The sequence below is a fragment of the Micropterus dolomieu genome, linkage group LG06 (genome assembly GCF_021292245.1).
Source record: "Micropterus dolomieu isolate WLL.071019.BEF.003 ecotype Adirondacks linkage group LG06, ASM2129224v1, whole genome shotgun sequence".
NCBI lineage: Eukaryota > Metazoa > Chordata > Actinopteri > Centrarchiformes > Centrarchidae > Micropterus > Micropterus dolomieu.
In genome coordinates, this window is record NC_060155.1 from 6,716,231 (window position 1) to 6,739,220 (window position 22,990).

Consider the following 22,990-nt stretch of genomic DNA (forward strand, 5'->3'; position numbering starts at 1 on the left):
CCGCGGAAGAAATATACAGTGCACAGCAATGGTGGCTCCAGAATTCTGAACAGCCATTTATATACATTGATTATTAAAGTGGGCGACACACAGCACATACAGGCGTGCACAGGTGAATCTGTTTATTCGTATTAGAAGAAGGAGCGGAAGTCAAGTGCAAGATGGAGAACTGCAGCTTCCACAGCCAGCTGCTGTCCGTCATGGAGGTCCTGGCCAAGGCAGCGGTGGCGGAGATAAACCGGCGTGTGGATGACAGCTGCGCGGTGCTCCGGGTGGAGGTGAGCCAGAGCCGGCGGGACATCGACCAGCTGAAGAGGAAGTGTGAGGCGATGGAGGCAGAGCTGAGGAGGACCAGGATGAGAGCCAGGAGGAAAGGTGGGCAGGGATGCATGAGAATTTTACTTGTTGTCCAGAGGAAGGGTCTGCTTTAAAAACACGCTGTGTTTGTTGTACTTCTTCCTCAGTGTTTTATCCTCCAGCAGCCGAGAGGTTCTCTCCTCTAGTCAAAGTCGTGTTGAACAGAGAGAGACAGAGCACAGGATGGGACAGACAGGTGGATGCTGAGGATCAAAATCAACCCCAGCAGGTATGACAACCACAAAATATTATTTGGATATTGATTAATCAATTAATCATTTAGCCCATAAAATGCCTGCAATTAATGAAAAACACCAATCACAGTTTCCCAGAGCCCAAGGTTATGTCTTTAAACAGCTAGTTTTTGTCTGATCAGCTGTCCAAACTCCAAATATATTTATTGTGCGATGATATTAAACAGAGAAAAGCAAGAAATCTTCACATTTGAGAAGCTAGATCCATTACTGGAACCAATTAATGTTTCACATTTCTGCTTGGTATATGACTTAAACACTTGATTATGAAAAGTGTAAATACTTTGTCTCAAATAATTTATTAACTCTACTAAATAGAGAACAACAGTGTATTTTTGCTTTGTTTAAATATGACTTAGTACATGTATAGCCTATCTCTTAAAAAAATATTAAAACTTTGTAAGGCTTATTTACATTTAGTCTACTTTACTTAAACTCAGTGTAGATGCCCTTTACTAGCACATCTTGTGTATTTATTTGTGAATCAGTTCATCCTTCCTGTATGAGTGTTAATGTCGGGCCCGGTGTTGCAGTGTGCAGACATGGAGCCGGCTAATGAAGCTGAACACGTACTGATCAAAGAGGAGTGTGCAGAGGAGGACATGTGGAAGAACGACTCAGAGGACAAGCTGAGTGAGTTTGAACACAAACATAACTCAGTAGATACACATCACTCTGGGTTTCAGGTATTAAAAGATTTAAAGATAAGACATGTGTTAGCCTGAGAGCCTCTACTTTAAGAAGATGTTTGCTTCCTGTGCTTTCTTTAGTCACTAAAGACGAGCAGCCGCCATCTTTCGAAGCCTCACAACCTGCCCAGACTGACAACTCCGTGGAGCGACGCTACTCGGCTGAGACCCCCGCTGACCCTGGAGCTCTGGTTTCCCCGACGGACGGCTACATCTCTTTCCCCGAGCAGCAGCTGAACGGAAAGCAAACTGAGGCAGAACTCGGGGTGAAACACGAGAGAGAGGAAGAGCCCGATGAGAACGCAGCTCCTCTTGATTCAGCCCACAAGTTTGTGACAGAGGAAGGTGGCGGGCCGCTGTGGCCGTCCAATCTGTGCAGAGACGCCCCTGATCCGAGCTTCTCGTACGCTGGGCAACAGTATGAGCCGGTTCCCTCTGTGTTCCCATCTCAGAGTGGGTTGCGTTTGGAAGACCTGGTGCCTCAAATTCACTCAGTCGGGAAATCACATTCAGTCGTGGTGAGCGCAGCACGAGTGAAAAGACGAGCCAGAACGTTTGGATGTAAGCGACCACAACCAGATGAAGGACACAGTGCTCTGTCTCAGATTAACACCATGGATCAGTGCATGGTTCCGCAACAATCACAGCATCAGCACAGAGACTCCGCGCCTCACGTGACGAACCCGAACCAGCATCCGACGCCGCCAAACCCAGCGGCCTCTTCCTTCTGCGGGCACAGCCGCGGCAGCTTTGGCCTGGCGAGGAGGATGAGGACGCCCTGGAGGTCCGGCATCGGCGAGAAGAGATTCAGCTGCACGTACTGCGACAAAACGTTCATGAGGTTCAGTCAGCTCAAAGAGCACCTGAGGAGTCACACGGGGGAGAAACCGTTCAGCTGCCTGCAGTGCGGCAGGAGCTTCACCAAACAGTGCAACCTCATCAGACACGCCGTGGTGCACAGCGGAGAGAAGCCCTACGAGTGCTCGCTGTGCGGGAAGTGCTTCACCCAGCGCTCCAGCCTCAAGTCCCATCAGAAAACAGCGCACTGAGTTTACAGGGTTTCGTTTTGTACATCTGACTCCTGCGTTTAGTAATTCAAGAAACATTCCATGTTTTTCACTGTAGCTATGCGATATATTGATATGATTGTTTTTAATATAAAATATGTTTTTTTCCTGCTGCTCAAGGAAGCCACTAGTTTTCCGTACAGTATGACAAACAGTTAGTGGCCTCTTGAACCTTACTTTGTCCTCACTGCGTTACCTCACAACAATAAATACACTCTATGAACAAAAGTACTGGGACACCTAGACATTACTTTTATGCCCGTTTTTTTTTTTTGCCCGTTTATCCATAAGAGCATTTGTGACACTGATGTTGGACACGAGGGCCTGGCTCGCAATCTCCATTCTCGTTCATCCCTAAGGTGTTTGATAGGGTTGAGGTCAGGGCTCTGTGCAGGCCAGTCAAGTTCTTCTACACCAAACTGGGAAACCCATTTCTTTATGGAGCTGCCTTTGTGCAGGAGGCATGTTGTCTAAAAATGTATGTTGCAGCATCAAGAAATGAGCCAAAACATGCTAAACCACTGGTATGGTCCTTTAAATGTGTAACTTCCTGTTTTGAAAGGCTAATCTGACTAGGTGAGGTAAACAAATAGTGAATACTTTGGTCATATCAACATCACTAATTATCTTATTTCTTAAAAAAAAAAAGTGTATAATTACCTTTGGAAAAGCACCAACAGTCATATTGTCACATTATATTGTGAGAGTACTTGTTTTACATGTTCTATTGTTGTGACACACAATGATGCACCCAGATAGGAATATGGATTATACACTCATTAAAAATATCAGAGATAAAGAATTAACTTCAAGTTCATTTTTCAACGTGTGAGCAAAAGGATGTCCGGTGGCCTGCAGTCCTCGTGTTTCACCAGACTCTCTTTGTCCAATTTAGAGATGCCAGATATGAACTAAGATAGGACGGCTAGGTTTACCGACTATTTTTATTTTAATTATTATTGGGGCCATTTTTATTCCTTTGTTGGGGTCTAAAATCTGAGTACCAAACATTGACAGGTGAGGTGGTCGAGTCCTACAGACAAACTGATCCACTTCTGGTCTTCCAATTCAGGTCTCCATCGTCAAGCTGCTGAAACACTGCCAGGGATCACTTTACCAGGACCATGATGTCGATAGATATTGAATGAATGCCATTTGTTTTGAATGTCTATTTATTTCCACATTTGAAAACCTGCTAGTCTTTCTTAAATTTGAGTAATCCATCACATTGTGGGTCAAGTCTGTATAAAATGTAGTCAGTTAGTTACTTTATCATTGCATTGGCACAAGTCTGGCAAAAACATAATAAGCATGTTTATTTTTTTTAACAATTTAGTACAAAATAAGCAAGGAGGTATGTCACAATCTTTTTTCAGATTAGCAAATAGTCACAACTTTTTTATTCTGCAGCTTTCAGGAAAACAGCTGCTTAGCTCTGAGACATGAGAGGGACAAAGCAGGGTGAGGCCTGCCTGAGTAAACCAGTCTAATATTCCTTATTGCAACCAATGTGTAGAAACCAGAGAGACTCTACTGTGACACTTGGTCAGGATGTAAAGTGTGGATCTGTTTTTTATACACTATGATCTGTCCACATTATGACTTCGGTCTCTTTACTTGCAAATCAAATCTAAAAGGAAAGGTTTTCAAAACAAATACGACTTTGTCAATTTTAAGTCCAGGCCGTGATGAGCTTCTCCGAGTGTTAGCCAAGTCACACTGAAGAAAAGAATGGGAGACAAACACAAGGAAAAACTCTGGGAAGCTTGTTGTTATTCGATCAGCAAAAAACATCTCAATCTCTACTCATCAAAGCAGGTAACAAACTTTTTACACAAATATACAAAGGTAAGACATTAAAAATGTGTTCTCATAAATATCAAATTAGATCCTTTATACTGTAAAACAGTGTCATAAAAGTTACATTGGTTGCATAGAGAAATAGTGATACGTAGGTTCAGAGGAGATCACCGTATACAATCATTGTACAAGTACATTTTAGTTCCTGTTGAAGTCATCAGACTGATCAGCAGAATTTAGCATCCTAAGAGAGTGCTGGAACAGAGGCAAACATGACTCACTTTCAACAAAAATAAATCTAATTTCAGAACAGTCATTTAGTTTGTACGCTGAAAAACATTCAGATGAACACTGAAAACGGTTTTGCTGTTAAACATTACCACCGAGAAAGTGATTTTACCCCAATCTGCGACACGCTCACAAATTTCACCTCTTCCACGTCTATGATGCGCAGTACAGTGGAACCACTGAACATCAAGCAGAAAGTCTTATTTCAGATATCCACCGGAGTGTGTTGATCAAAGTTGAAAATGTCATGAAAACCACCTATTTAATAATTGAACCGTATGTTAGCAGCAACCACAGCCACAGGGGAGTGTTTGAGAGCTCTTGCTGTGAGACGTTTAGCTTCAGTTTACAGGAAACATGCTCCAAATAAAATAAAATACACACTGATTTAAAGGTAAAATCTTGCCACTGAGGTTGTATAATCTTGTCAAGGGGAAAAAATTAATGAACAATTAACAAAGTTACTCATATGTAGTACTAATAATTTGTGGAAGAACAAACATTTCTCTATCTTTCTATGTTTTTTCAAACACTGCTCAGCCCACCTCTCTGGTCTGGTTTGAAAGTTTCCCTCACAACAGAGTTTTCCACTCATCTAAATGGAAAGGCGTGAAAGACCAGGTTGTGTTGTTTCCCTCAAAACAAAAGGCTATTCATCCAACCCAAAGCTGTACGCTGTGAGACTGAGTAATGTGCTCCTGTTAAGTAAAACGATTCCATTAACTGAAGCCTCTTTCGAGTTTTTAGGTAAATTCACCGGTTTCTGCTAGATGGAATTAAATCGAATGGTTTCTTTTGTGGGAGTTTACTTTAAATATTGCTCAAAAAAAATTCATTCATTTAACCACATTCAGTTTTGACTTCCTTATGCATGGGGCAGTACAAACTGAGGGTAGCAGGCTGAATACACTGCAGGGTCACACCAGGAAAGCCTCTTCTCATGTCAGCACCAGCATCAAACAATGAGCTTATAGCAACTTTTTGGAAGACTGCACATCTGTAAGCAGTATCAGCATCAGTGGTTGTTATGTAACACTGTTACAGGACATATTTGCAGCATGTTGTCACAGTGAATTATCTTTTTTTATATAGTTTGTTAATAATTTCCATTACTGCTTGGCTTTATTATAAGTGTGACATAAGATTGATTTCCCATCTTCAGGGAGCCGTTACTTTCTAAATTAAAAATGAAATTAAAATCTACATTATTAAAGTTTTGACTTTAGAGCGAGACTATGCAACTTTTGCAGAAGAGCGGCAACAGTAGCCGTACGTAGCAACAACAGCACAGCGATACTCACAGCTCTCCTGCTGATAGAGCTAACATTACAAAGTTTGCTATCATTAGGCCACCATACGCTACTGGTCACACCAAACCTCGGAAGGATAATTCCCTGAGTGTAAATGTTACTGACGCGAGTAAAATTTTATTATTTATAAATTCAACTTTTAATTTGTTAGCGGAAGATGGTGTTATTTTGTCTTTCAAAAGTTACACAGTCTCAATTCAAACTTGTTTTAGAGTGCTAACTCATCATAGAGAGATGTATTTAATATAATTTAATATAATTTTTTGACAATTTCATCGTCATTGTGTGTTAACAGAGTTGCAAGAGGGTACAAACTCTGACATCTGGGATTTTAAATGCAAAAACTTTACAAGGTTCTTTTTACAACATCTATGTTTGCCCACAGTTTGTGTTCTGGATTTGATGTCTCAATAACTCTGCTTGTGAACGCTCTGCTTTGACTATTGAATGGTATTAGTTTGGCTGAAGTACAGTGGCAAAAAAAACCACCACTATGTCATCAAAGCAAACTGCTGTATTTTTCATTAGTGGGCTAGAATTGGCGGTATGGTCCTTTAAGAGCTCATAAGGCAAAGCAACATGTCATGGAGTCATTGACAGTGCTGACCTTTTGGGACAAATACAGTCTGACCTCTAAGGTTTTTAGATGAAATCTAATATAAAGAAATCTAAACTTTGTCATCTCTAAATTCACTTCTGTTAAGTTCCCTGTGAATATTTCACCACTGCAATCTAGTTGGGGGGTTGCTAGGATGGTTTAACATCTGTCTCATGAGTGTTGTTTGTCAGGCACTCAATTATTATAAATCACCTTTTTTCTCATCTGGATATCAGCGTCACGTTAATCAGAAAAATATGGGATTTTTTTAATGTAGTATAAACATTTGTCTAGAACACAAAACACAACATTTGATTTTTAAACACTCACATACACATCACAAGGGATCTTCAATACCCCTCGTCAGACAAGACGCCTAATATAAGAAACCTTTAAAGGAAAACAAACTACATCATCTCACAATATTAAATATAAACAACCGTCTCAAGAAAATAATTTCTATTTTGAGTGTCCATTTTGTTGATAAAACCTTTTTTTGTTCACTTGAAAAATAGAAATCAAGTGTTTTTTCTTTTTTTCCACATTTTATTTTTCCAAAATCTCTGAAATGTGTCCAGTTCATCAGTCTACTTTTAAAAACTAGTTCCCACTGCCTGCATGTCCTCCATCCAGGAGTAATAGTCCCTCTCTCATGTCCAAATCCACCACCTCTTCTGTATGTGTTGGTGTGTGTGTGGATTTCATGTGTGTTACATGGGACAGGTGTCTGTCCCTCTCTGTCGTGCCTCCTCTTCCTCTAGGCTGCTGGAGCAGTCCATCGCCTCTCCACTGTCCCTCTCGCTCTCACCGCTGGGGACCATCGGAGACCAGCTCTCACCAAACTCATCCTCCTCATTTCCCTCCTTCCTCTCCTCTGCCTCCCCGTCCTCCTCCCCTCCTCTCTGCCGGCAGTAAGGTGGGATCTCAACCACGACGTATTTCTTCGCCCAGACACTCAGCGCTGCCTTCTGACGGGTGTCATTTCCCATCAGGCCTGCGTCATACCTGCAGTTAGTTGCTGAGAGAATAAAAAGAGAAGAGGTAGAGGGAAAAGGGAAAGAGCACAAAAAGATAGGTGGAAAAAAAAAAACACAATGAGGAACCATTATTATCTAATTTGGCAAATGATTAATGTTGACCTAACCTTTGGCAAAGTATGTCTGTCACACATAACTCACAAATTTTGGTCAATAATCTAAAACAAACTAGGTAACAGGAGGAAACAAAAGCCCTGTCTGCAGAATGACAAGGCTCTCCCTTTCCGCTTGAGTGCACTGAAACCTCCAAGAGTTTGTAGATGAAACTGTAGATGTGTGTGTGGTAAGATGGAAAAGTCAAAGGTGAACAAAGAACAAAACCAGAACACAAGACACCTTTGTCATGAACCGCCAGCTTACATCTTAAGTCACTAGCTGAGTTACCGTGTGTGGCAGCCGTTATCAGGACCGAACACTGTCCTGTGCAGCACTGAGGTTTTCTGCTCACATTACACAGCAGCTGTTTTATATTACTTTAAATTATAACTTCTTTACTTCATCTAAATAGATTACAGCAAGAATGTTTACTACTACCAACAACAATGACCATCAAAATCAGGTGCATTAAAATAATGTTGCACTGCTGTTAGATTGTTATGTTTTAAATGTTTTGCAGGATTTACTTTTTTTTAATTTTCCACACATTAATCATCAAACATTTTATATCCAAAATGCTAAAAGAACATCTTCATCAGACAACTCACCTGGCAGCGTTGTGGAGAGCTGGCTGGAGTTGCAAGTAACAGAACCGTTGTTATTGGAGCCGATAGCACCTGCGAGGTAGAAGACCTCGGAGCGGGGCAGCTGGGGGGAAACTGGTAAGGAGTGACACTGCCTTCCTGGAAGCTGCTGCCAGTAGTAAGACGCCCCCTGTTGGGGTCCTCCAGGTCCATGAGCAGACGGCGGGTTACTGAATACACTCCCCGGGGGTGAGTGGAGGTCAAACACCAGCGAGAAGACAGACTTGCTGGGCACATCGTAGAACTTGATCTTGCCCCCACACAGGTCCTCTCGGGCGGTGAACGGGTTGATCTTGTGGGCCTTAGAGGCTCGCTGAGCGGTGGGGGGGTTATAATAAGGGTCCTGGACATTGACTTTTCTTCCTGGTTTGCAGGAGAAGATGTCTGATTGGCTGCGGCTGAGGCAGATGTTTCGCCGGGGGCGGGGTGATTTTGGAGGGATTTTATCATCCTGGAAACCGAGAGGGTTCAGTCGCTTAAAGCCCTGGATCTTCTCACCTTCAACAGAGAGATACATTTGTTGTTGTTGTGTAAGTCTAGAGGTGTATCTTCCATTCCATCAATTCTATCTTGTTAATAGTGCTTTGATGGTGAAATACAGCGCCAGTTTGGATGCACTCTCTCATTCAAGTGAATGGGAAGGTGTGTCCAAACCTTTGACTGGTACTGTGAGTAATATAATGTAACCACTAGGTGGCACTTCAGGGTAAATCCTGTACATAGCCATGAGTTCATTGAATCCCTGTTGTTCCAAGTGTTTCCAAAAGCACTGGATGAGATTGTTTTACACAGAAATGTCCTCTTAAGTGTGGTAGGATCTGAATATTCTGATGAACGTTAATTAGAGCAGCAGGAAAAAATGCTAGGATGAACTGAAGGATTTATGGATGAAAGAAACAAGGATAAACAATAGTTAAGAAAGAGATAAGGGCATAAATAGTAATTTTCCTAGTTCACAAAAATCTGTTATTCCCAAAGATGATACATATAAACACATGATGTAACCAAGAAAACATCTTGTTTTCTCCTCCTCTCAAAGTATTGTTTTTGCCAGAAGATATCTGATAGAATTACTCATGTCACTCATGAGGACCAAAAAAAGCTACTCTGCAAATATATTTGGCTAAAACATTGTTATGCAACACAAATATTTCCTACTATGAGGGTGATCCTGGTTTGCAGGAAATGCTGATGTTATCAGGCAAACAGAGAGAGGGAGCTGGAGGAGAGGGACAGAGGGGGACAGAGGGGGACAGAGGGGGACAGAGGGAGGGGCCAGAAGAAGTTCGTGACGTACTGTAACAACTGACAGCAGACGAAGAGTGAGAACTGTCAGGTCCAGACCATGTTTTCCACACAATAATAGCTACATAAGAGACGTTTTTTATGTCAACAGGCTCAGACCAGATTAGGGTTGAACGATATGAAAAAAATAAATAAATAAAAGATATTGCAATATGAGTCATGATTTTAGTGGGAATAGTAATTTTTGCATTTCACACCATAATGCTGATAAGTTAGAATATTTAGATTTCCTGTGCAGCCCAACAGCCTTTGTCACTAGTATAAATTGACCCTGCATCCTGTGACGTAATTTGTTCATGCTCTCCTTCTTCATACACTGTAGCACTGAGGAAAAGGAGCTGAGTGGCTTGTCTAAACAAAAACCCTACTGCCTCCTGGTTCCATGAAGATCAGACATGCAGGCGGCTGTACGCAGGACCAAATTAGAAATGAAACCTGGGCTTGCATGCATCAAGTATCTTAAAATAGGAATGTTGATCTTGGTGAAGTTTATATTATCAACAACCAAATACTCTGCACTATGGTTCTTTGAAGTGTGATACAGATACTCATAGATAGATATCACAACATATTAAACTTGAATAACTTACTGGGGTGCAAAGAACAGGGGCTACTGATATTACAGTGAGAATCGCGATGTTGCTTCTTGCTGAACACGAAGTGAAGTAAATATTCTGGTTTCAACAAACCTGGCTGTGAGTTTGGGTGAGGACCGAGTAAACAGAATACTTGCATGGGATCATGTTTGCAAGAGGAACTGTTGTTAGGAGAAGAGAGAATTTCTGTCTCGACATGGGGAGGATAAATATTGAACCAGCTGACTGGTTGGCAGTCTGACTAGAGGAGACGGATATAAAATAGGTTGCCTGCATTACAGTTTCCTTTCATACCACCTTCTTTTACAGGAATTTACAATCATCTTTTTGTAAACTAAAGGAGGGGACTTTTAGTGACTGTAAAGCTGAAAGGACAAATCACAGCATCACAGTGTGAGATTCTGTGCAGTGCTTTTACCTTTGGGTATGGTCTTCTTGTCGTTGTCCCCACTGAGTGGGACACACTCGTGCATCTCCTCGACTTTAAGGCGTGCAAGAATCTCCTCGAGGTGCCTGACGATGTCTGGGAAGGACGGACGGAGTTTCGGGTCCATCTGGTGGAGTAAAAAATGCAGATGTGGAAAAGGATGAGATTTATATACAATGAAATAGTGCAAAAGCAGGAATAGATTATTATCTGGCAAAAAAACACAGAAAACATACACCAACAGGATTAGCATGTTAATTATACAATATTACAATTATTTACATAAACAAACAAGACAAGAGCTGATGCCTCTAAAAGCATTTACACTGTATTTTGGTTGGTTTTTCCAGGAAATGTGTTCTATTGGTATATGGCAGAAAGGGAGATTGCTTTATGGCTTTTATTGGCACAGAAAGTGGTACAAAAGAAAAGTCTGTGGATAAAATCACCTTTACATGTTTGCATGAAGACACAAAGGTCTTATTTGCAATAGGACTACAGCAAAATGTGGACTGACATCCAGTTGTGTCAGTTATATTTGCCAATATCTGTAGAAATAATATGTGGGTATTCTTTCTATGAAGTGACATGCTAACGTTAAAGATGTTACATGAAAATTAGAATAAAAATTAGGGACTGCAGTTGAAGATGCAAAGTAAAATAAGATTGGGACAATAAAGAGAGGTAGACAGATGCTGGGGATACAGCTGACACGGAAGCGCAAGAGGGTTGAAATAAGATTCTAGAAAAAAACTGTAAAACTGACAATTAAGAAAATGAAATTAGACTGGGGGGCCCCAGAAAAAGGACTTGGATGGGGGATAAGGAAGATGAGGATGATAAAAGCGAGACAACAGACAAGGATGAGAAGGGATGGAGGGAGCCAATATAGGATCAATCAGCAGGGTGCTCCAAAATCTTTAATGCCCTGATCCTCTGTGGTTTGTAATTATGTTAGAGAGAAGAAAAAAATCACTATTCCAGTAAATTAAACTATAGTTTATTGTGAGAATAAAGTAGATTTGGTTTGGTTTGATTTACTTAATGTTCCTCCTCATCTCAATAGTTAATCAATTTAACAACAAATAAATGTATGAGTATTGAGAAAAGCGGAGTCTGCCAAGTAATCCAGCTTTTAGTGAACAGAAGACCCCTCCCTGCCATAGTGAACTAAATCAGATTATTCAGATAATCAGATTGCCCCTCTATTTCTGAACAAAGGAATAATAGTTACTTAAGAAATTAAAATATAATAACCAATTTGGGAAATCGCTTTCCCTCAACACAAAGAAAAGTTTGTCATGGACATCCTATTGCTACAGACAATATAACGTGACCACCATGTACTGGCTTTAGCAGATGCATGGCTGCTGCTGTGTGTGCTCACAAGTGGACAGGGATGTTACAAAAATGTAATATCTTAACTGACAGAGAGTGAGACAGGGTGACTGGACGGGAGTGTGGTGGACTCACATTGCAGCAGTTGAAAGCCAGCTGAAGGAAGTCAGGCGGACAGTCTCCAACCATGTGCTGGAACGTGTGATAGTCCAGGCCGAAGTTCTGGTCAGGACGGAGAGGAGACAAAGAGATTGTGATATGTGAAAGTTAAACAGGAAATATGTATTTGCCTTTGTAAACGTGGGATGAAGACAGAGACAGACAGCGCTACATCAGGTGTTTGACATTCTGTAACTCTCCTGCCAAAACCAGACTCATGTCAAACTAATCTCTCTGACATGGTCCTGCTGACTGCCAAGACTGCATTTTGCCTCTATCAGTCCCATAGACTGACTAAAAGAAGACCAGCCCGCTGAAAGTTTAAATGAAGCAGGCTGTTTGATAGAAAATAAGGTCTCTGCAGGCTTTAAAACAGTAGATAACACATTTGTTTCTGCAAAAGATGTAAAATATATTAAGAGTCCCTTATTTATATTAGACATGATAAACATTTATCTCACACTAGGAGAGCATGAAGATAAATAAAATGAGGAGCAGAACTGGACTTTTTAGGCCAATATGATATATATTTTTCCCTTCAAGTTAGTTATTAAACAATTGAGAGCATAAAATGTGCTGAGCAGTGCATTTTACATTTGAAGAACAAACTTGTGAGTCCTCTCTGGGAGAGGGCATTTACACGCATACCAATATATAATTGTCAAAAATATAATATTGGTCAGTGATTAAAGCTCCGTTACAGTTTTGCCAGGGTGGGTTAAGAAAAATCTGTGCCCACTCTCCATCCCTTGAGAATGTAAAAAACAGGCTTTTGCATTTATTTTGAGGTCTGTATGAGACATGTGAATGTTAACACAGTATCCACAGGGTGTGAATTATGGGACATCAACAGATCAACCTGTGTACAAAGCAAACAGGCAGGTGGAGTACTACAAGGTTATAGGGAGCGGAAAAGAGAAGTAGATGAGCAGTCACCTCTGTGCGGGGAAGGAAGTCGGGGTCAGCCTGGACCCTTGCGATGATCTCACACAGGATTATACCATAAGAGAATACATCGGCCTGAAAACAGATAGACACGCATAAAAAACACGCAAACACCAAATACTTATACCTTCACTTTGTAATAGAGTGAAACATTTTTAAAAGTCCCTGATATTCCTTGAATTTTAATCTGATATACACCAAAACAACACTCTTGATCTGTGTGTACCCTGTAGTTAACTAATAACATTAGTGGAAGTTTTAAATTGTTAGTATGTACAATGAATCATGCTCAGTAGCTTTTTCTCTGTTTAGATTTAGACTGGGTGATGTCAAACCTTCTCACTAAGTAAAACAAATGATAGGTGTGGCTACATTCTGTGCATTATTCATACATGTTGTTATACCCACATACAGATGCATAGACGTACAACAAGTCATATCAACCCTGTTCCTGAAGACAATTCAAAAATAGAAAACAATCCCGCTCGCTCATTGTGCTACTGCAGTATAAAAAACGAAAACCTTGCACAGGCATACTCCTGTTATCAGACAAGAAGGTCCATGATCAATGGAAACTGTGCATCTTGGTCCTAACTCATTATTTTGCTATGTATATTTAGTGTTTTTTCATTATTTTGCTTTGATGTACATCTTATTTTCTACTGCTTTTATGATCCACTATCCCCAGGTGTTCCAAGTTTAATCAAAACATATCTAATGTGATCTTATTTGATTTTTTTCCTTCACCATCTCAGCCAATAACACTACTTGCTATTAACGGCGGCAATGGCAAAGGTCAGAGGTGAAAGTTGGTGAATTTACCTTCTCGTTGTAGGATTCATCTCTCAGCACCTCTGGAGCCATCCAGAAAGGAGAACCAACCACTGAAAGCTTCTCTACTTCAGCACTGCACACGACAAAGATTATTGACAACATGTTAAAGTGTCTGGTCTATTAAAACATGGAAGCTATTTGTGGCCAGGTAATTCAAGACACTTCAGATGCGTTGAAGCGACTCCAGAACTCTGTGTTCCTGGTTCAATGTTTTAATAAAATCATGCAGGCAGAGCCAGACTCAATGTCAGTTTGTGCATAAATATATCAAGCTGATTCCCTGACACAGTACACAACCAGGAAGAAAAGCCTGACCTGACCCCGGTCGTGTTGTGTGTAAATGAAGACTGGACAAAATAATAGCAGGAGAAACAAATGACAAGGTTACATTTTCTATTACATGCTGGCTTTACATTTTTGTGTTGAGGTGTTAGCTCTTGAATGAAAAACTGTTTTCAATTCGTTCTGGGCAATAAAACAATAATATAATAAATGTTCAATATATCGTCAATAAATATTTGGTTCAGTTCATTTGAATCACGAACAAATTAGCACTTAATTTTTCTATTAAAATATTGATTTTGTTGAGGAAAAGGGACTGAAAAAAGATTTTCTAATCATATTTGTTCAAAAAGATTTTGTCACAAACGTTTTGAATGTTCTACCTCAGATTTGTTCAGTGATCCACTGTTTGGCACAAAGTGTCATATCTGACCATAAAGAAAAGTTTAACCACATAATTTTCAATTAGGACCAAAAAATGGGCATTTAAACTAAAATAATTATTTGACATATATCATGATAATTATCAATATCAAATGATATGAAATGTTTTTATTATGATAACATTTTTGGCCATATCGCCCAGCCCTATTTTCAATTAAATTAAATTTTACTTACCTATACTGCCAAATCACAACAGGAGTGATCTCAGGGCAGTACTGTAGTTAACACATACAGTAATATACATTTTAAATTGTTAGTCTACACAATAAATCAAGCTCCCTAGCCCTTTAACTTCAGTAGCTCTGCTCTTTTTAGATTTAGACTGGGTGATGTCAAACCTCATCTTCTCACGAAGTAAAAAAAATTATAGGTGTGGCTACATTCTTTGCATTCTTCATTCATGTTTACATACCCACATACACATGCATAGACACACAAGATCATAGAAATTATAATTTGTCTAAGCTGTGTCAACCCTGTTCCTGAAGACATTTAATTTGATTTTAAATTGTTCATTTCGCAACGGCAGCAAAACAAAACCCTGTGATGGTATCCTCCTGTTATCAAAACACTAAAGTTGACAGTGCTCAGAAAAGCAATTAGCTTTTAGTCTCTTTTATAGTTTTCCTTTAAGTCTTGGTCGTTATTGATCTACTAATAAAGATCCAGGCGTGTGTTTATCTATGTAGCGCAGTGGACTACTCCTTACAGATTGGTGGGGATCTTTTCTGCCAGGCCAAAGTCTCCCACCACTGCTGTGTAGCTGTTGTCATCACATTTGATCAGGCAGTTCTGTGAATACAGAAAAACATCATCATAATTATCACATGTTAAGTTAAGGAAGTTGGGACACTAAGAGATTTTTTAAAAATGTAAATAAACAAACAGCCAAACCTCCACTTCCTGACTGTATTTAAGCCTTCTATATTATTTTAAGTTGCATTCTCATACAGAAAAAAAAGGAAGTAACAGGAAATTTCAATATGCATTGCTACGAAGTTAGGACTGTTCCTCTTCACCCTAAAAGGAACTATTTGTAAATCTACTGTTACCATTTGTTACAGTGCTCATTACTATTACTCACTTAACCGACATTTGGTAGCCACAGACACTGAGTTGAGCCGGATGTTAATGTTCTATATCCTCACAATTCATTTATACATATCATTCTACTTAGTATAACTAATGATTCATGAACCCAGTGCACAAGATTCTCACTATGCATCCTTCCATAATTGTGGGTTAGCGTGCGCAACCATGCTGCTTCAGTGTACATTCATGTACAGTACATATTCAAGTAGGAATGTGTGTTAAGTTTTGTTTACATGTCTTACACTGCAACCTTGGCCGTTAGTTTTTGGCACTATGTAATAAAATATACTGTATGTGCTGCCATTTCTTGCACTTTCTGAATATATTGCTTATAAATCCTTAACAATTGAAGGGTATACAGGCATGTAGGTCTTACATATGATCTCTAAAACATAGGATAAAGTTACAGTTGGGAGGGGAGAGTGCTTGGAAGTACATAGCATTAATTTTAATATTTACAAAAGGAAAGAAAGTTGCTTTGGTCATTGAGTTTAATAGCTGTGTTGTGTGTTAAAGGCAAATGGACTTTGCATGAAATTGAGGAACTATAATCTGCAAGGCTGTGACTATATCATTTAACCCTCAAGAGTCAACTACTGAACTACTGTCTACATGCTTGTTGTCTTTTCATCTTGTCCAGTAACAGGTTTCACTTAAACGTTGCTTAAATTTCCCTGTGCACTATTCTCCTACAGACGAACAACTGTAAGCTTCGACAGGCAATGAATATGAGTTTTACAACTGTGCATACTGTCCCTGTTCTCTGCCGGTTCCATGTCAACATGGCTCTCGGTCAAGTTGGAAAACTGGGAGCTGCCTGTTACAGATTATCACATGTGACTGTGACACTCTGTTCTTTACAGAGAGGTTTACAGGTCTAGGAGTAAAAGAGCGGATCAGTCTTTAACATTTGTATCTAAGATCTTGTGCAAAGAGGTTGCTTCACTATCCTGTTGACCAAACGCTGATATTAACTAATATTTGAAAATTTACTGTATAGTACTGAACAGAAGTCCAAGGCCACCTGAAACTATTGGACAATGGAAACACAAAAAGTAGCCAAAGTCAAAGAAAGAGTAGTGAAACATTTTCTGAACTAATACATTTCCTCCTATCATAGGTTGTATTGTTCTCTAGTGGGTGAGTGAAACATACCTAGGACCTAATGTGGGCCTCTAAACCAAAAATACTACACATTAAACCTCCCAAGAAGATATGTAGATAAAAATCTACAGGCTATGTTACTTTGTTGTCCTGGAGACACAAGAAGGCTTGCTGTCCTATTTTTAGCTATGGTTTCTCCTCTTAACAACCAATTAGCCCGTCTAGCTAACCTTGGAGGTGAGGTCCCGGTGGAATATGCCTTTGGAGTGCAAGTAGGCCAGACCACTGGCGATCTCACAGGCAAGTTTCACCCTTGTGAGCCAACTCAGGTGTTTGTTGCTGTCTAGAAGCTGCTCCAGGTTTCCACCATTGATGTACTAGAGAAAAACAAAGAGAGACACACAAATTAATATGTACGTAGAAATTAACAGAACATATGGCTCACAAGGAAAGGAACATAAACTACTCAATTTTACAGGAATGTGTAATATGCAATTTCAGTTTTCAATTTCAAATACGGTGGAAACATTTATATACAAATGGTGTTTAAATAATTTGCTTATAGTTATCAAGTTGTCTGCTTACAGTGTTAATTTTGGGTCTTTCCATACATGACAACAAATGGGGGAAAAATCTAAATAGCCTACAGTTATGGCCAATGTAGTGGTGAGCTGGGGAGATGTCAAACAAGGAATTAAATGAGATGTGAGATGTCTAAACTCAGTTAGTGTGAATACTCTACTGATAGCAACACGACACTTTCTGTTGCCAGTGCCAGCAGACTAGTTAGCTGGCTTGAAAATGTATTGGTCAACTGTTGTGCTGACTGACTGACTAGCTTTATTGTTAAAATATTCAGACACACTTAAACTACGTAAAGGTACAGCCTAACCACATTACATAAAGTACGTGCCTATCTAGCTGGGTCACAGAGTGTATGACAGATTGGTGGGTTGTTTGAGTTACAGACGGCCTGCCTGGGGGCTAGCTGGTGTATCGACCAACTGGCTGAATAAAATGTGGCTGGCAACCTGTTCAACTGCTAGTTTCCTACGTGCATGAATGCTGACTGTCTGGCCATCGTGCAGGCTGAAGAGTAGACAGCCAAGAGGACAAATCAGCTCAGCAGGTTTAAAACTATCCAGGGTTCTTCACTCTGTCGGTCAGCTTTGATCCAGAAGAACTTGTCTGACCTTGCTGCTTGCATGCAAACACACACAGGCACACTAATCCCATGTCACATATCGCAAACAGTGGTGGTTCACTAGATAGAGCTGAGATGGGATAAAGAGGTGAGCTGGTTTAGCTGTGGTTTGTATGACTGATTGGCACATGATTAGGACATAGGAGGCTGAGGCTGAATGAAAGAGGTCTCTACTCTGTCACGTGATTCAATAAAATGGGCTCCTGGCCAGATTATTTCTAATTTAATCTAATCCTAGTGTATTTTTACAATGAATGTGTAACTCTGCATGAATGGGTCTTGTAAAGATGTAACCTGACCCACTGCCTTCCTACAACAAAGGTCATTATTTCTCCTAAGCTGTGTGTGACTTTTCCATCTGAACGCAGGGTCACATCCCTTGTCACACCATCTCTCAAGACTACTTAAATCTTAAATGCTGTGATGGTTCAGCTTCCAAAGGACAATGGTAACATCAAAATATACTAACTGTACTGAGTTTTCAATCAGTGGCATCTTAGTATCCTACTTTCATTTAAATGATGAGATATAGTAATAAACATGCATATAACTGGCTTGATGCTGAATAGATTCACTTTAGATTAGAGCTGAGGATCGCAAATGGAATATGGAAAACCCGCTTTACCAACCAAGTTAAATTTATTGTGATACATTTAGCTCAGAAAGTCGATGTAATGTTTGTACCATGATTGCCCAAGTGACCTACAGTAGCAGATTGTTACGGCTACAGTACAGCACAGTAAACATCTCTATAAAAACAAATGTTATCTAAAAATTTAACTCAGTGTATGAAGCAATAAATGGACCCCAAACATTCACCAAAATATTCCACTAGTTTTCAATTTTAGATCTTAATCAACAGTTCGTTAAAATTATCTATTAGAGCTCAAAAGATACTGGTACAATGATTTATTGCTATTATTTTGTAATGCCAAACAGGTCTAAAGACTTCTTAAATAAAAGATATGGCAATGCTTTAACCTTCAACACCAACCAAAAAGGTTGAGCTCCCTGCTGTCTTATACCACCAAATGTTCTGACACACAAACCCCAAATCAAGATGTCAGAGTCATAGTACATGTCCAACAAATTCCTCATTAGCCACTAAATTCAATAACTGTTGAGGGATACAGCAGGGGAAAAGACAAGCAAAACTCACACTAATCCTACTGCCTTCCTTTATCATCTCATTTAAGATCTAGAGAGCATCCATTTTATTCTTTTATTTTATTCTTACATTGACAGAATATGCAGAGAGTGCAAAGTGCGCCTTGTCCAGAATGCAAATCACATGGTTCAGCGGAAGAGTGCACCTGCTGTGTCAACTAGTAAGTAACTGAATGGAAGTAAAGTCTCTTGTTCAGGGATGCCTATTTGTCGAGTTACTGATAAACCACAGTAATGATCATGTATAACCTAGAGTGTTAAGGAATGAGAAACATATGGCTGGTTACAACTGGAAATTGCTCTGCCACACGTTGTGTGTTTCAGGTTAAACACCATGAAAAGAAAAACAAAAGAATCCTTGTTTGATGCTGGGAGCAGCTTCAAACAGCAGTATAATCCTGCCATGGGTCATGATTTACCGTTAGTCCAGATTATGATTGCAGAAACACTTCCTATAACAGTGCATTAGATTGAGATTCAGGAGAAACAAAACAAGGCGTTTTCAAAACAGGGGGGAAAATCAATAATAAAAAAAAATAATCACACTATTAAAAGCTCTACTTCATATGCAGTTATGCCGCAGCTAATAAAATGAGAATTTACGGTTGTACGTTTTAATAACAATACAACATGTTTTCCGGCTTTCAGGAGCTCAGCAATCAGAAAAATAGTGACTGTCAGAGAAAAGCAATGTAACGATCTCAATGAAACGTTGCCCCATCTCAGCCCACAAAACAGTCTGAGAAGACTGAATCTGAGCAGACCAACAAAACTAAAATCAGACTGAACACTTCTTAAGATGATGGCTTAACACAGGACAGGTTGCTGCTGCTTCTGGAAGACAGACAGTGTTCCCACACCTTCTTCAAGATCAAATGCAATGACTTTTCATTGAATTTCCAGGCCCTAGTTTGAGAAACGGATCAAAAACTAGCACAGTAGCTAGTATAGACGCTTACAGACAATTACATTTAATGATTAATTAAAACAACAGAGAGACTTGAATGTGTCAACACTTCATAATCATGCTGTTCTCATTGATTTGAAAGCTTGGGAACTACTACTCTACATTATTCTCTACATCTTTCAGAGTCTTCAAAGGCTAATCATACTCCCTTTCAATGGCCCTTAATACCTACTGTACTCCTTTCTTTATACAACAGGTCACAGAACAATTGTTCAACATCATTAATAATCTTGGGTTTTAAATTTTGTGAGAATGCACAATGCACTACAAGTGTTCACACATAGTTTTATGGTTTATTTCGTAGTTGTTGGTGGATTTGCACGTTTGAGAGCTGGTGAGATTCTTCGAGGTAGCTTGGGGCCACGCAGTAACATAGCTCTTCATTTCCTCTGAGCATGACCTCATAGTGCGGGTCAGGTAACAAAACAGCATGAGCCTGCTACCAGGGTCAGAGAAGTCAGTTTGGTCCTGACACAACACAACAGGATCTGTTTACCTGGCAATAGGAAAACAAGACCTACCGCAGTGTGTGTGTGTGTGTGTGTGTGTGTGTGTGTGTGTGTGTGTGTGTGTGTGTGTGTGTGTGTGTGTGTGTGTGTGTGTGTGTGTGTGTGTGTGTCTTACAATGCATGGATTCACTTTGCAATTAGATTAGGATGAAAGTTGGTGTAGGCTACAAAAAGCAATACAATGGTGTAATCAAGTACATGTGTGCGCCTGGAAGCATCTTCAACAGTGCATGCCTTCTTCAGTGTGTTTACAGAATTGTATCTTAAGCCACTGGTAAAGCTGTTAGAAGTGTATGTGTGTGAATATATGTCATTGTGCAGTTTTTGTGTGACTACAATGACCGCAGAACACAGAACTGTAACCCCATCCTTGAATAGAGTTTGCGCTTCAAAAGTAGTGGGAATATAGCAAGAAACTTCATGATTATAATCGGCTGGTTCATAAAGAGTTACTACAAAATATACCTATCACTATTTTCCAAAGCCCAAGGTTATGCCTCATATTGCTTTTCTTGTTTGACCAAAGTCCATAAAAACATTTTTACCTTCTGTCAAAGGGCATCAGTTACATAGCTCGGTGTCTTTTAGAGAAAAAAATACAGAAAATCTTAAACGAATTCTTTGTAAGTGTAGAACAGGACTACAACACTACAACAGGATTTCAGGTAATATTTATCCTTTAGACCTCTCATTTCTCTTCCAAATAAAGAGAATTTGGCCTGACTTTCTGTACAACTAGCCTTTTCATTAAAGAGATAAATAAGTTAACTGCCTAACAAGCACTTTCCATGACTAATTAATGATTATCATGAATGCAAAGTAATCTTCCTTCTCCATTGCACACACACACACAGATAAACAAACCCAGGTTAAATATAGGCTTTGTGCAGCCTAAAATTATTGCTCACTGTAACCCTGATAGTGTATGTCCTAACATTAAGCATCTCTGGAGAACTTTATTAGCTGCCTGTATCAAATTATCGCGGCCTCTCTCTCTCTCTCACCCTCAACATCTCCCTCACACTCTCACAGGAACACACAGCAAGTGTATACTTGAGAACATTCAGATCTTTTGGTTTTCCACAATTACAGACTAGTGTGCTTCTGTGTTGTGAAATGCTGTGTTTGGGTGCATTTGCCTACCTCTGTCAGAGCGTGAAGCTGGCCCTCATGGACACACACTCCCTTGAACCTGCAAAACCACAAAAGACATGCAAGATGAAGCTCTCATATTGTCGTGATTTAACCTTCGAGACAACACAGAGACATTTGTTAGAACTGGATGGGAATTAATTAAATCAGAGTACTGAGGCCGACACAGACAGCCTAAAGAAATATGACCATATATATTGTGTGACGATAGAAAAACGTCTGTTGTTTCATAGTTGGCTTTGGCGTTTATTTCGTTGTGTCATAAATCCCACTCTTCACGGCAATATTTTTCGTAATTTGGACACCATATTGTGTCTTCCGCACAGCATGGATGCCGGCAGGAAATTTGCAAGAAGGGAACACAAACAAACATGGAGGGGTAATTCTGAACAGGAGAAGGACTCCGACCGGCCAAGACAAAATGAGGAGCTCGTACTTGAGGGGCTACTTCTGTTGCATGGATGAGGTTGGGGTATAAAAAGTTTGACAGACCAGATTTGTTGAGTATATAATCCAAAATGTAATAAGAAATAGTCATTACCCTGTGGTCACTTTATATACAGTGTTTATTTATTGAATTTACAGAAAATGGTGCTGTATGACGTATAGATGACCTATGATGATCAGATTTTGGTCGCACAGCCCTAAATACAGGTTTTAGATTTTCTTAGTTCAAGCGCTTGCTCTCCAGGGTCACGTAAATTAAAACAATGTGAAAATAGTTTAAGAGTCCAGCGGGCAAGACCAGACAAGTGATAAGCGCAAGACTGTCTCTTAACAGGAAGATAATAACAGCTCAGTTGCTTCACCTGCATACCATCCATTTCTTTCTCCTCCTAGCCTAACAAATTCCACATTCTTATTAAACAGAAGCAACAAAATCTACCACACTGCTCTTTCATTTCTGTGTGTGTGTGTGTGTGTGTGTGTGTGTGTGTGTGTGTGTGTGTGTGTGTGTGTGTGTGTGTGTGTAGAGCAACACATGAAACAACTTTGCTCACAAGCAGCATTGAAGGCCTCATAATTCTGAAGGCAATGAAAAGGCCAACTTTGTGGGTCCTTGTTGGATTTTGGAACAATGACCCCCTCAGTGTCTACTTGTTAACACTCACACACACTATCCACTAGGCATGCCCAACAAAGATGGCATTGTAAAATATACTGTGCATGTGTATGTGTATGCACACACAAAGGCATTTATGCATGTATCTGCATGTTCATAAACACACCCTCGCCCAGCATTTGACAGAAAGTGTTTACAATAAAGAAATGTACAACACCATTTTGTCATCATAGTCACTATAAATTAAATTGCATTGATTTGA

At 39.9% G+C, this 22,990-nt stretch overlaps 2 protein-coding genes across 2 annotated transcripts in view; one reads left to right on the top strand and one right to left on the bottom strand.

The window, feature by feature from the left end:
* On the top strand, nt 1-3,169 carry si:ch211-155e24.3 (uncharacterized protein LOC100150696 homolog). Its single transcript, XM_046050911.1, has 4 exons — nt 1-375; nt 465-586; nt 1,145-1,244; nt 1,382-3,169. Exons 1-4 carry the CDS (start codon nt 162-164, stop codon nt 2,347-2,349), a joined length of 1,404 nt encoding a protein of 467 aa, XP_045906867.1. The 5' UTR covers nt 1-161; the 3' UTR covers nt 2,350-3,169.
* Nucleotides 3,170-4,120: 951 nt separating this feature from the next.
* The window catches only part of tesk2 (testis associated actin remodelling kinase 2), a 33,030-nt gene continuing 14,160 nt past the window's right edge, over nt 4,121-22,990 (bottom strand). Inside the window, exons 5-13 of the mRNA XM_046050907.1 lie at nt 21,657-21,705; nt 16,897-17,043; nt 15,180-15,262; nt 13,733-13,817; nt 12,902-12,985; nt 11,942-12,028; nt 10,460-10,595; nt 8,105-8,638; nt 4,121-7,381 (exon numbers count right to left, since the gene is read on the bottom strand). Coding sequence (XP_045906863.1) covers nt 7,074-7,381; nt 8,105-8,638; nt 10,460-10,595; nt 11,942-12,028; nt 12,902-12,985; nt 13,733-13,817; nt 15,180-15,262; nt 16,897-17,043; nt 21,657-21,705 — 1,513 coding nt within the window. The 3' untranslated portion in view covers nt 4,121-7,073. The remainder of the gene's footprint in view (nt 7,382-8,104; nt 8,639-10,459; nt 10,596-11,941; nt 12,029-12,901; nt 12,986-13,732; nt 13,818-15,179; nt 15,263-16,896; nt 17,044-21,656; nt 21,706-22,990) is intronic.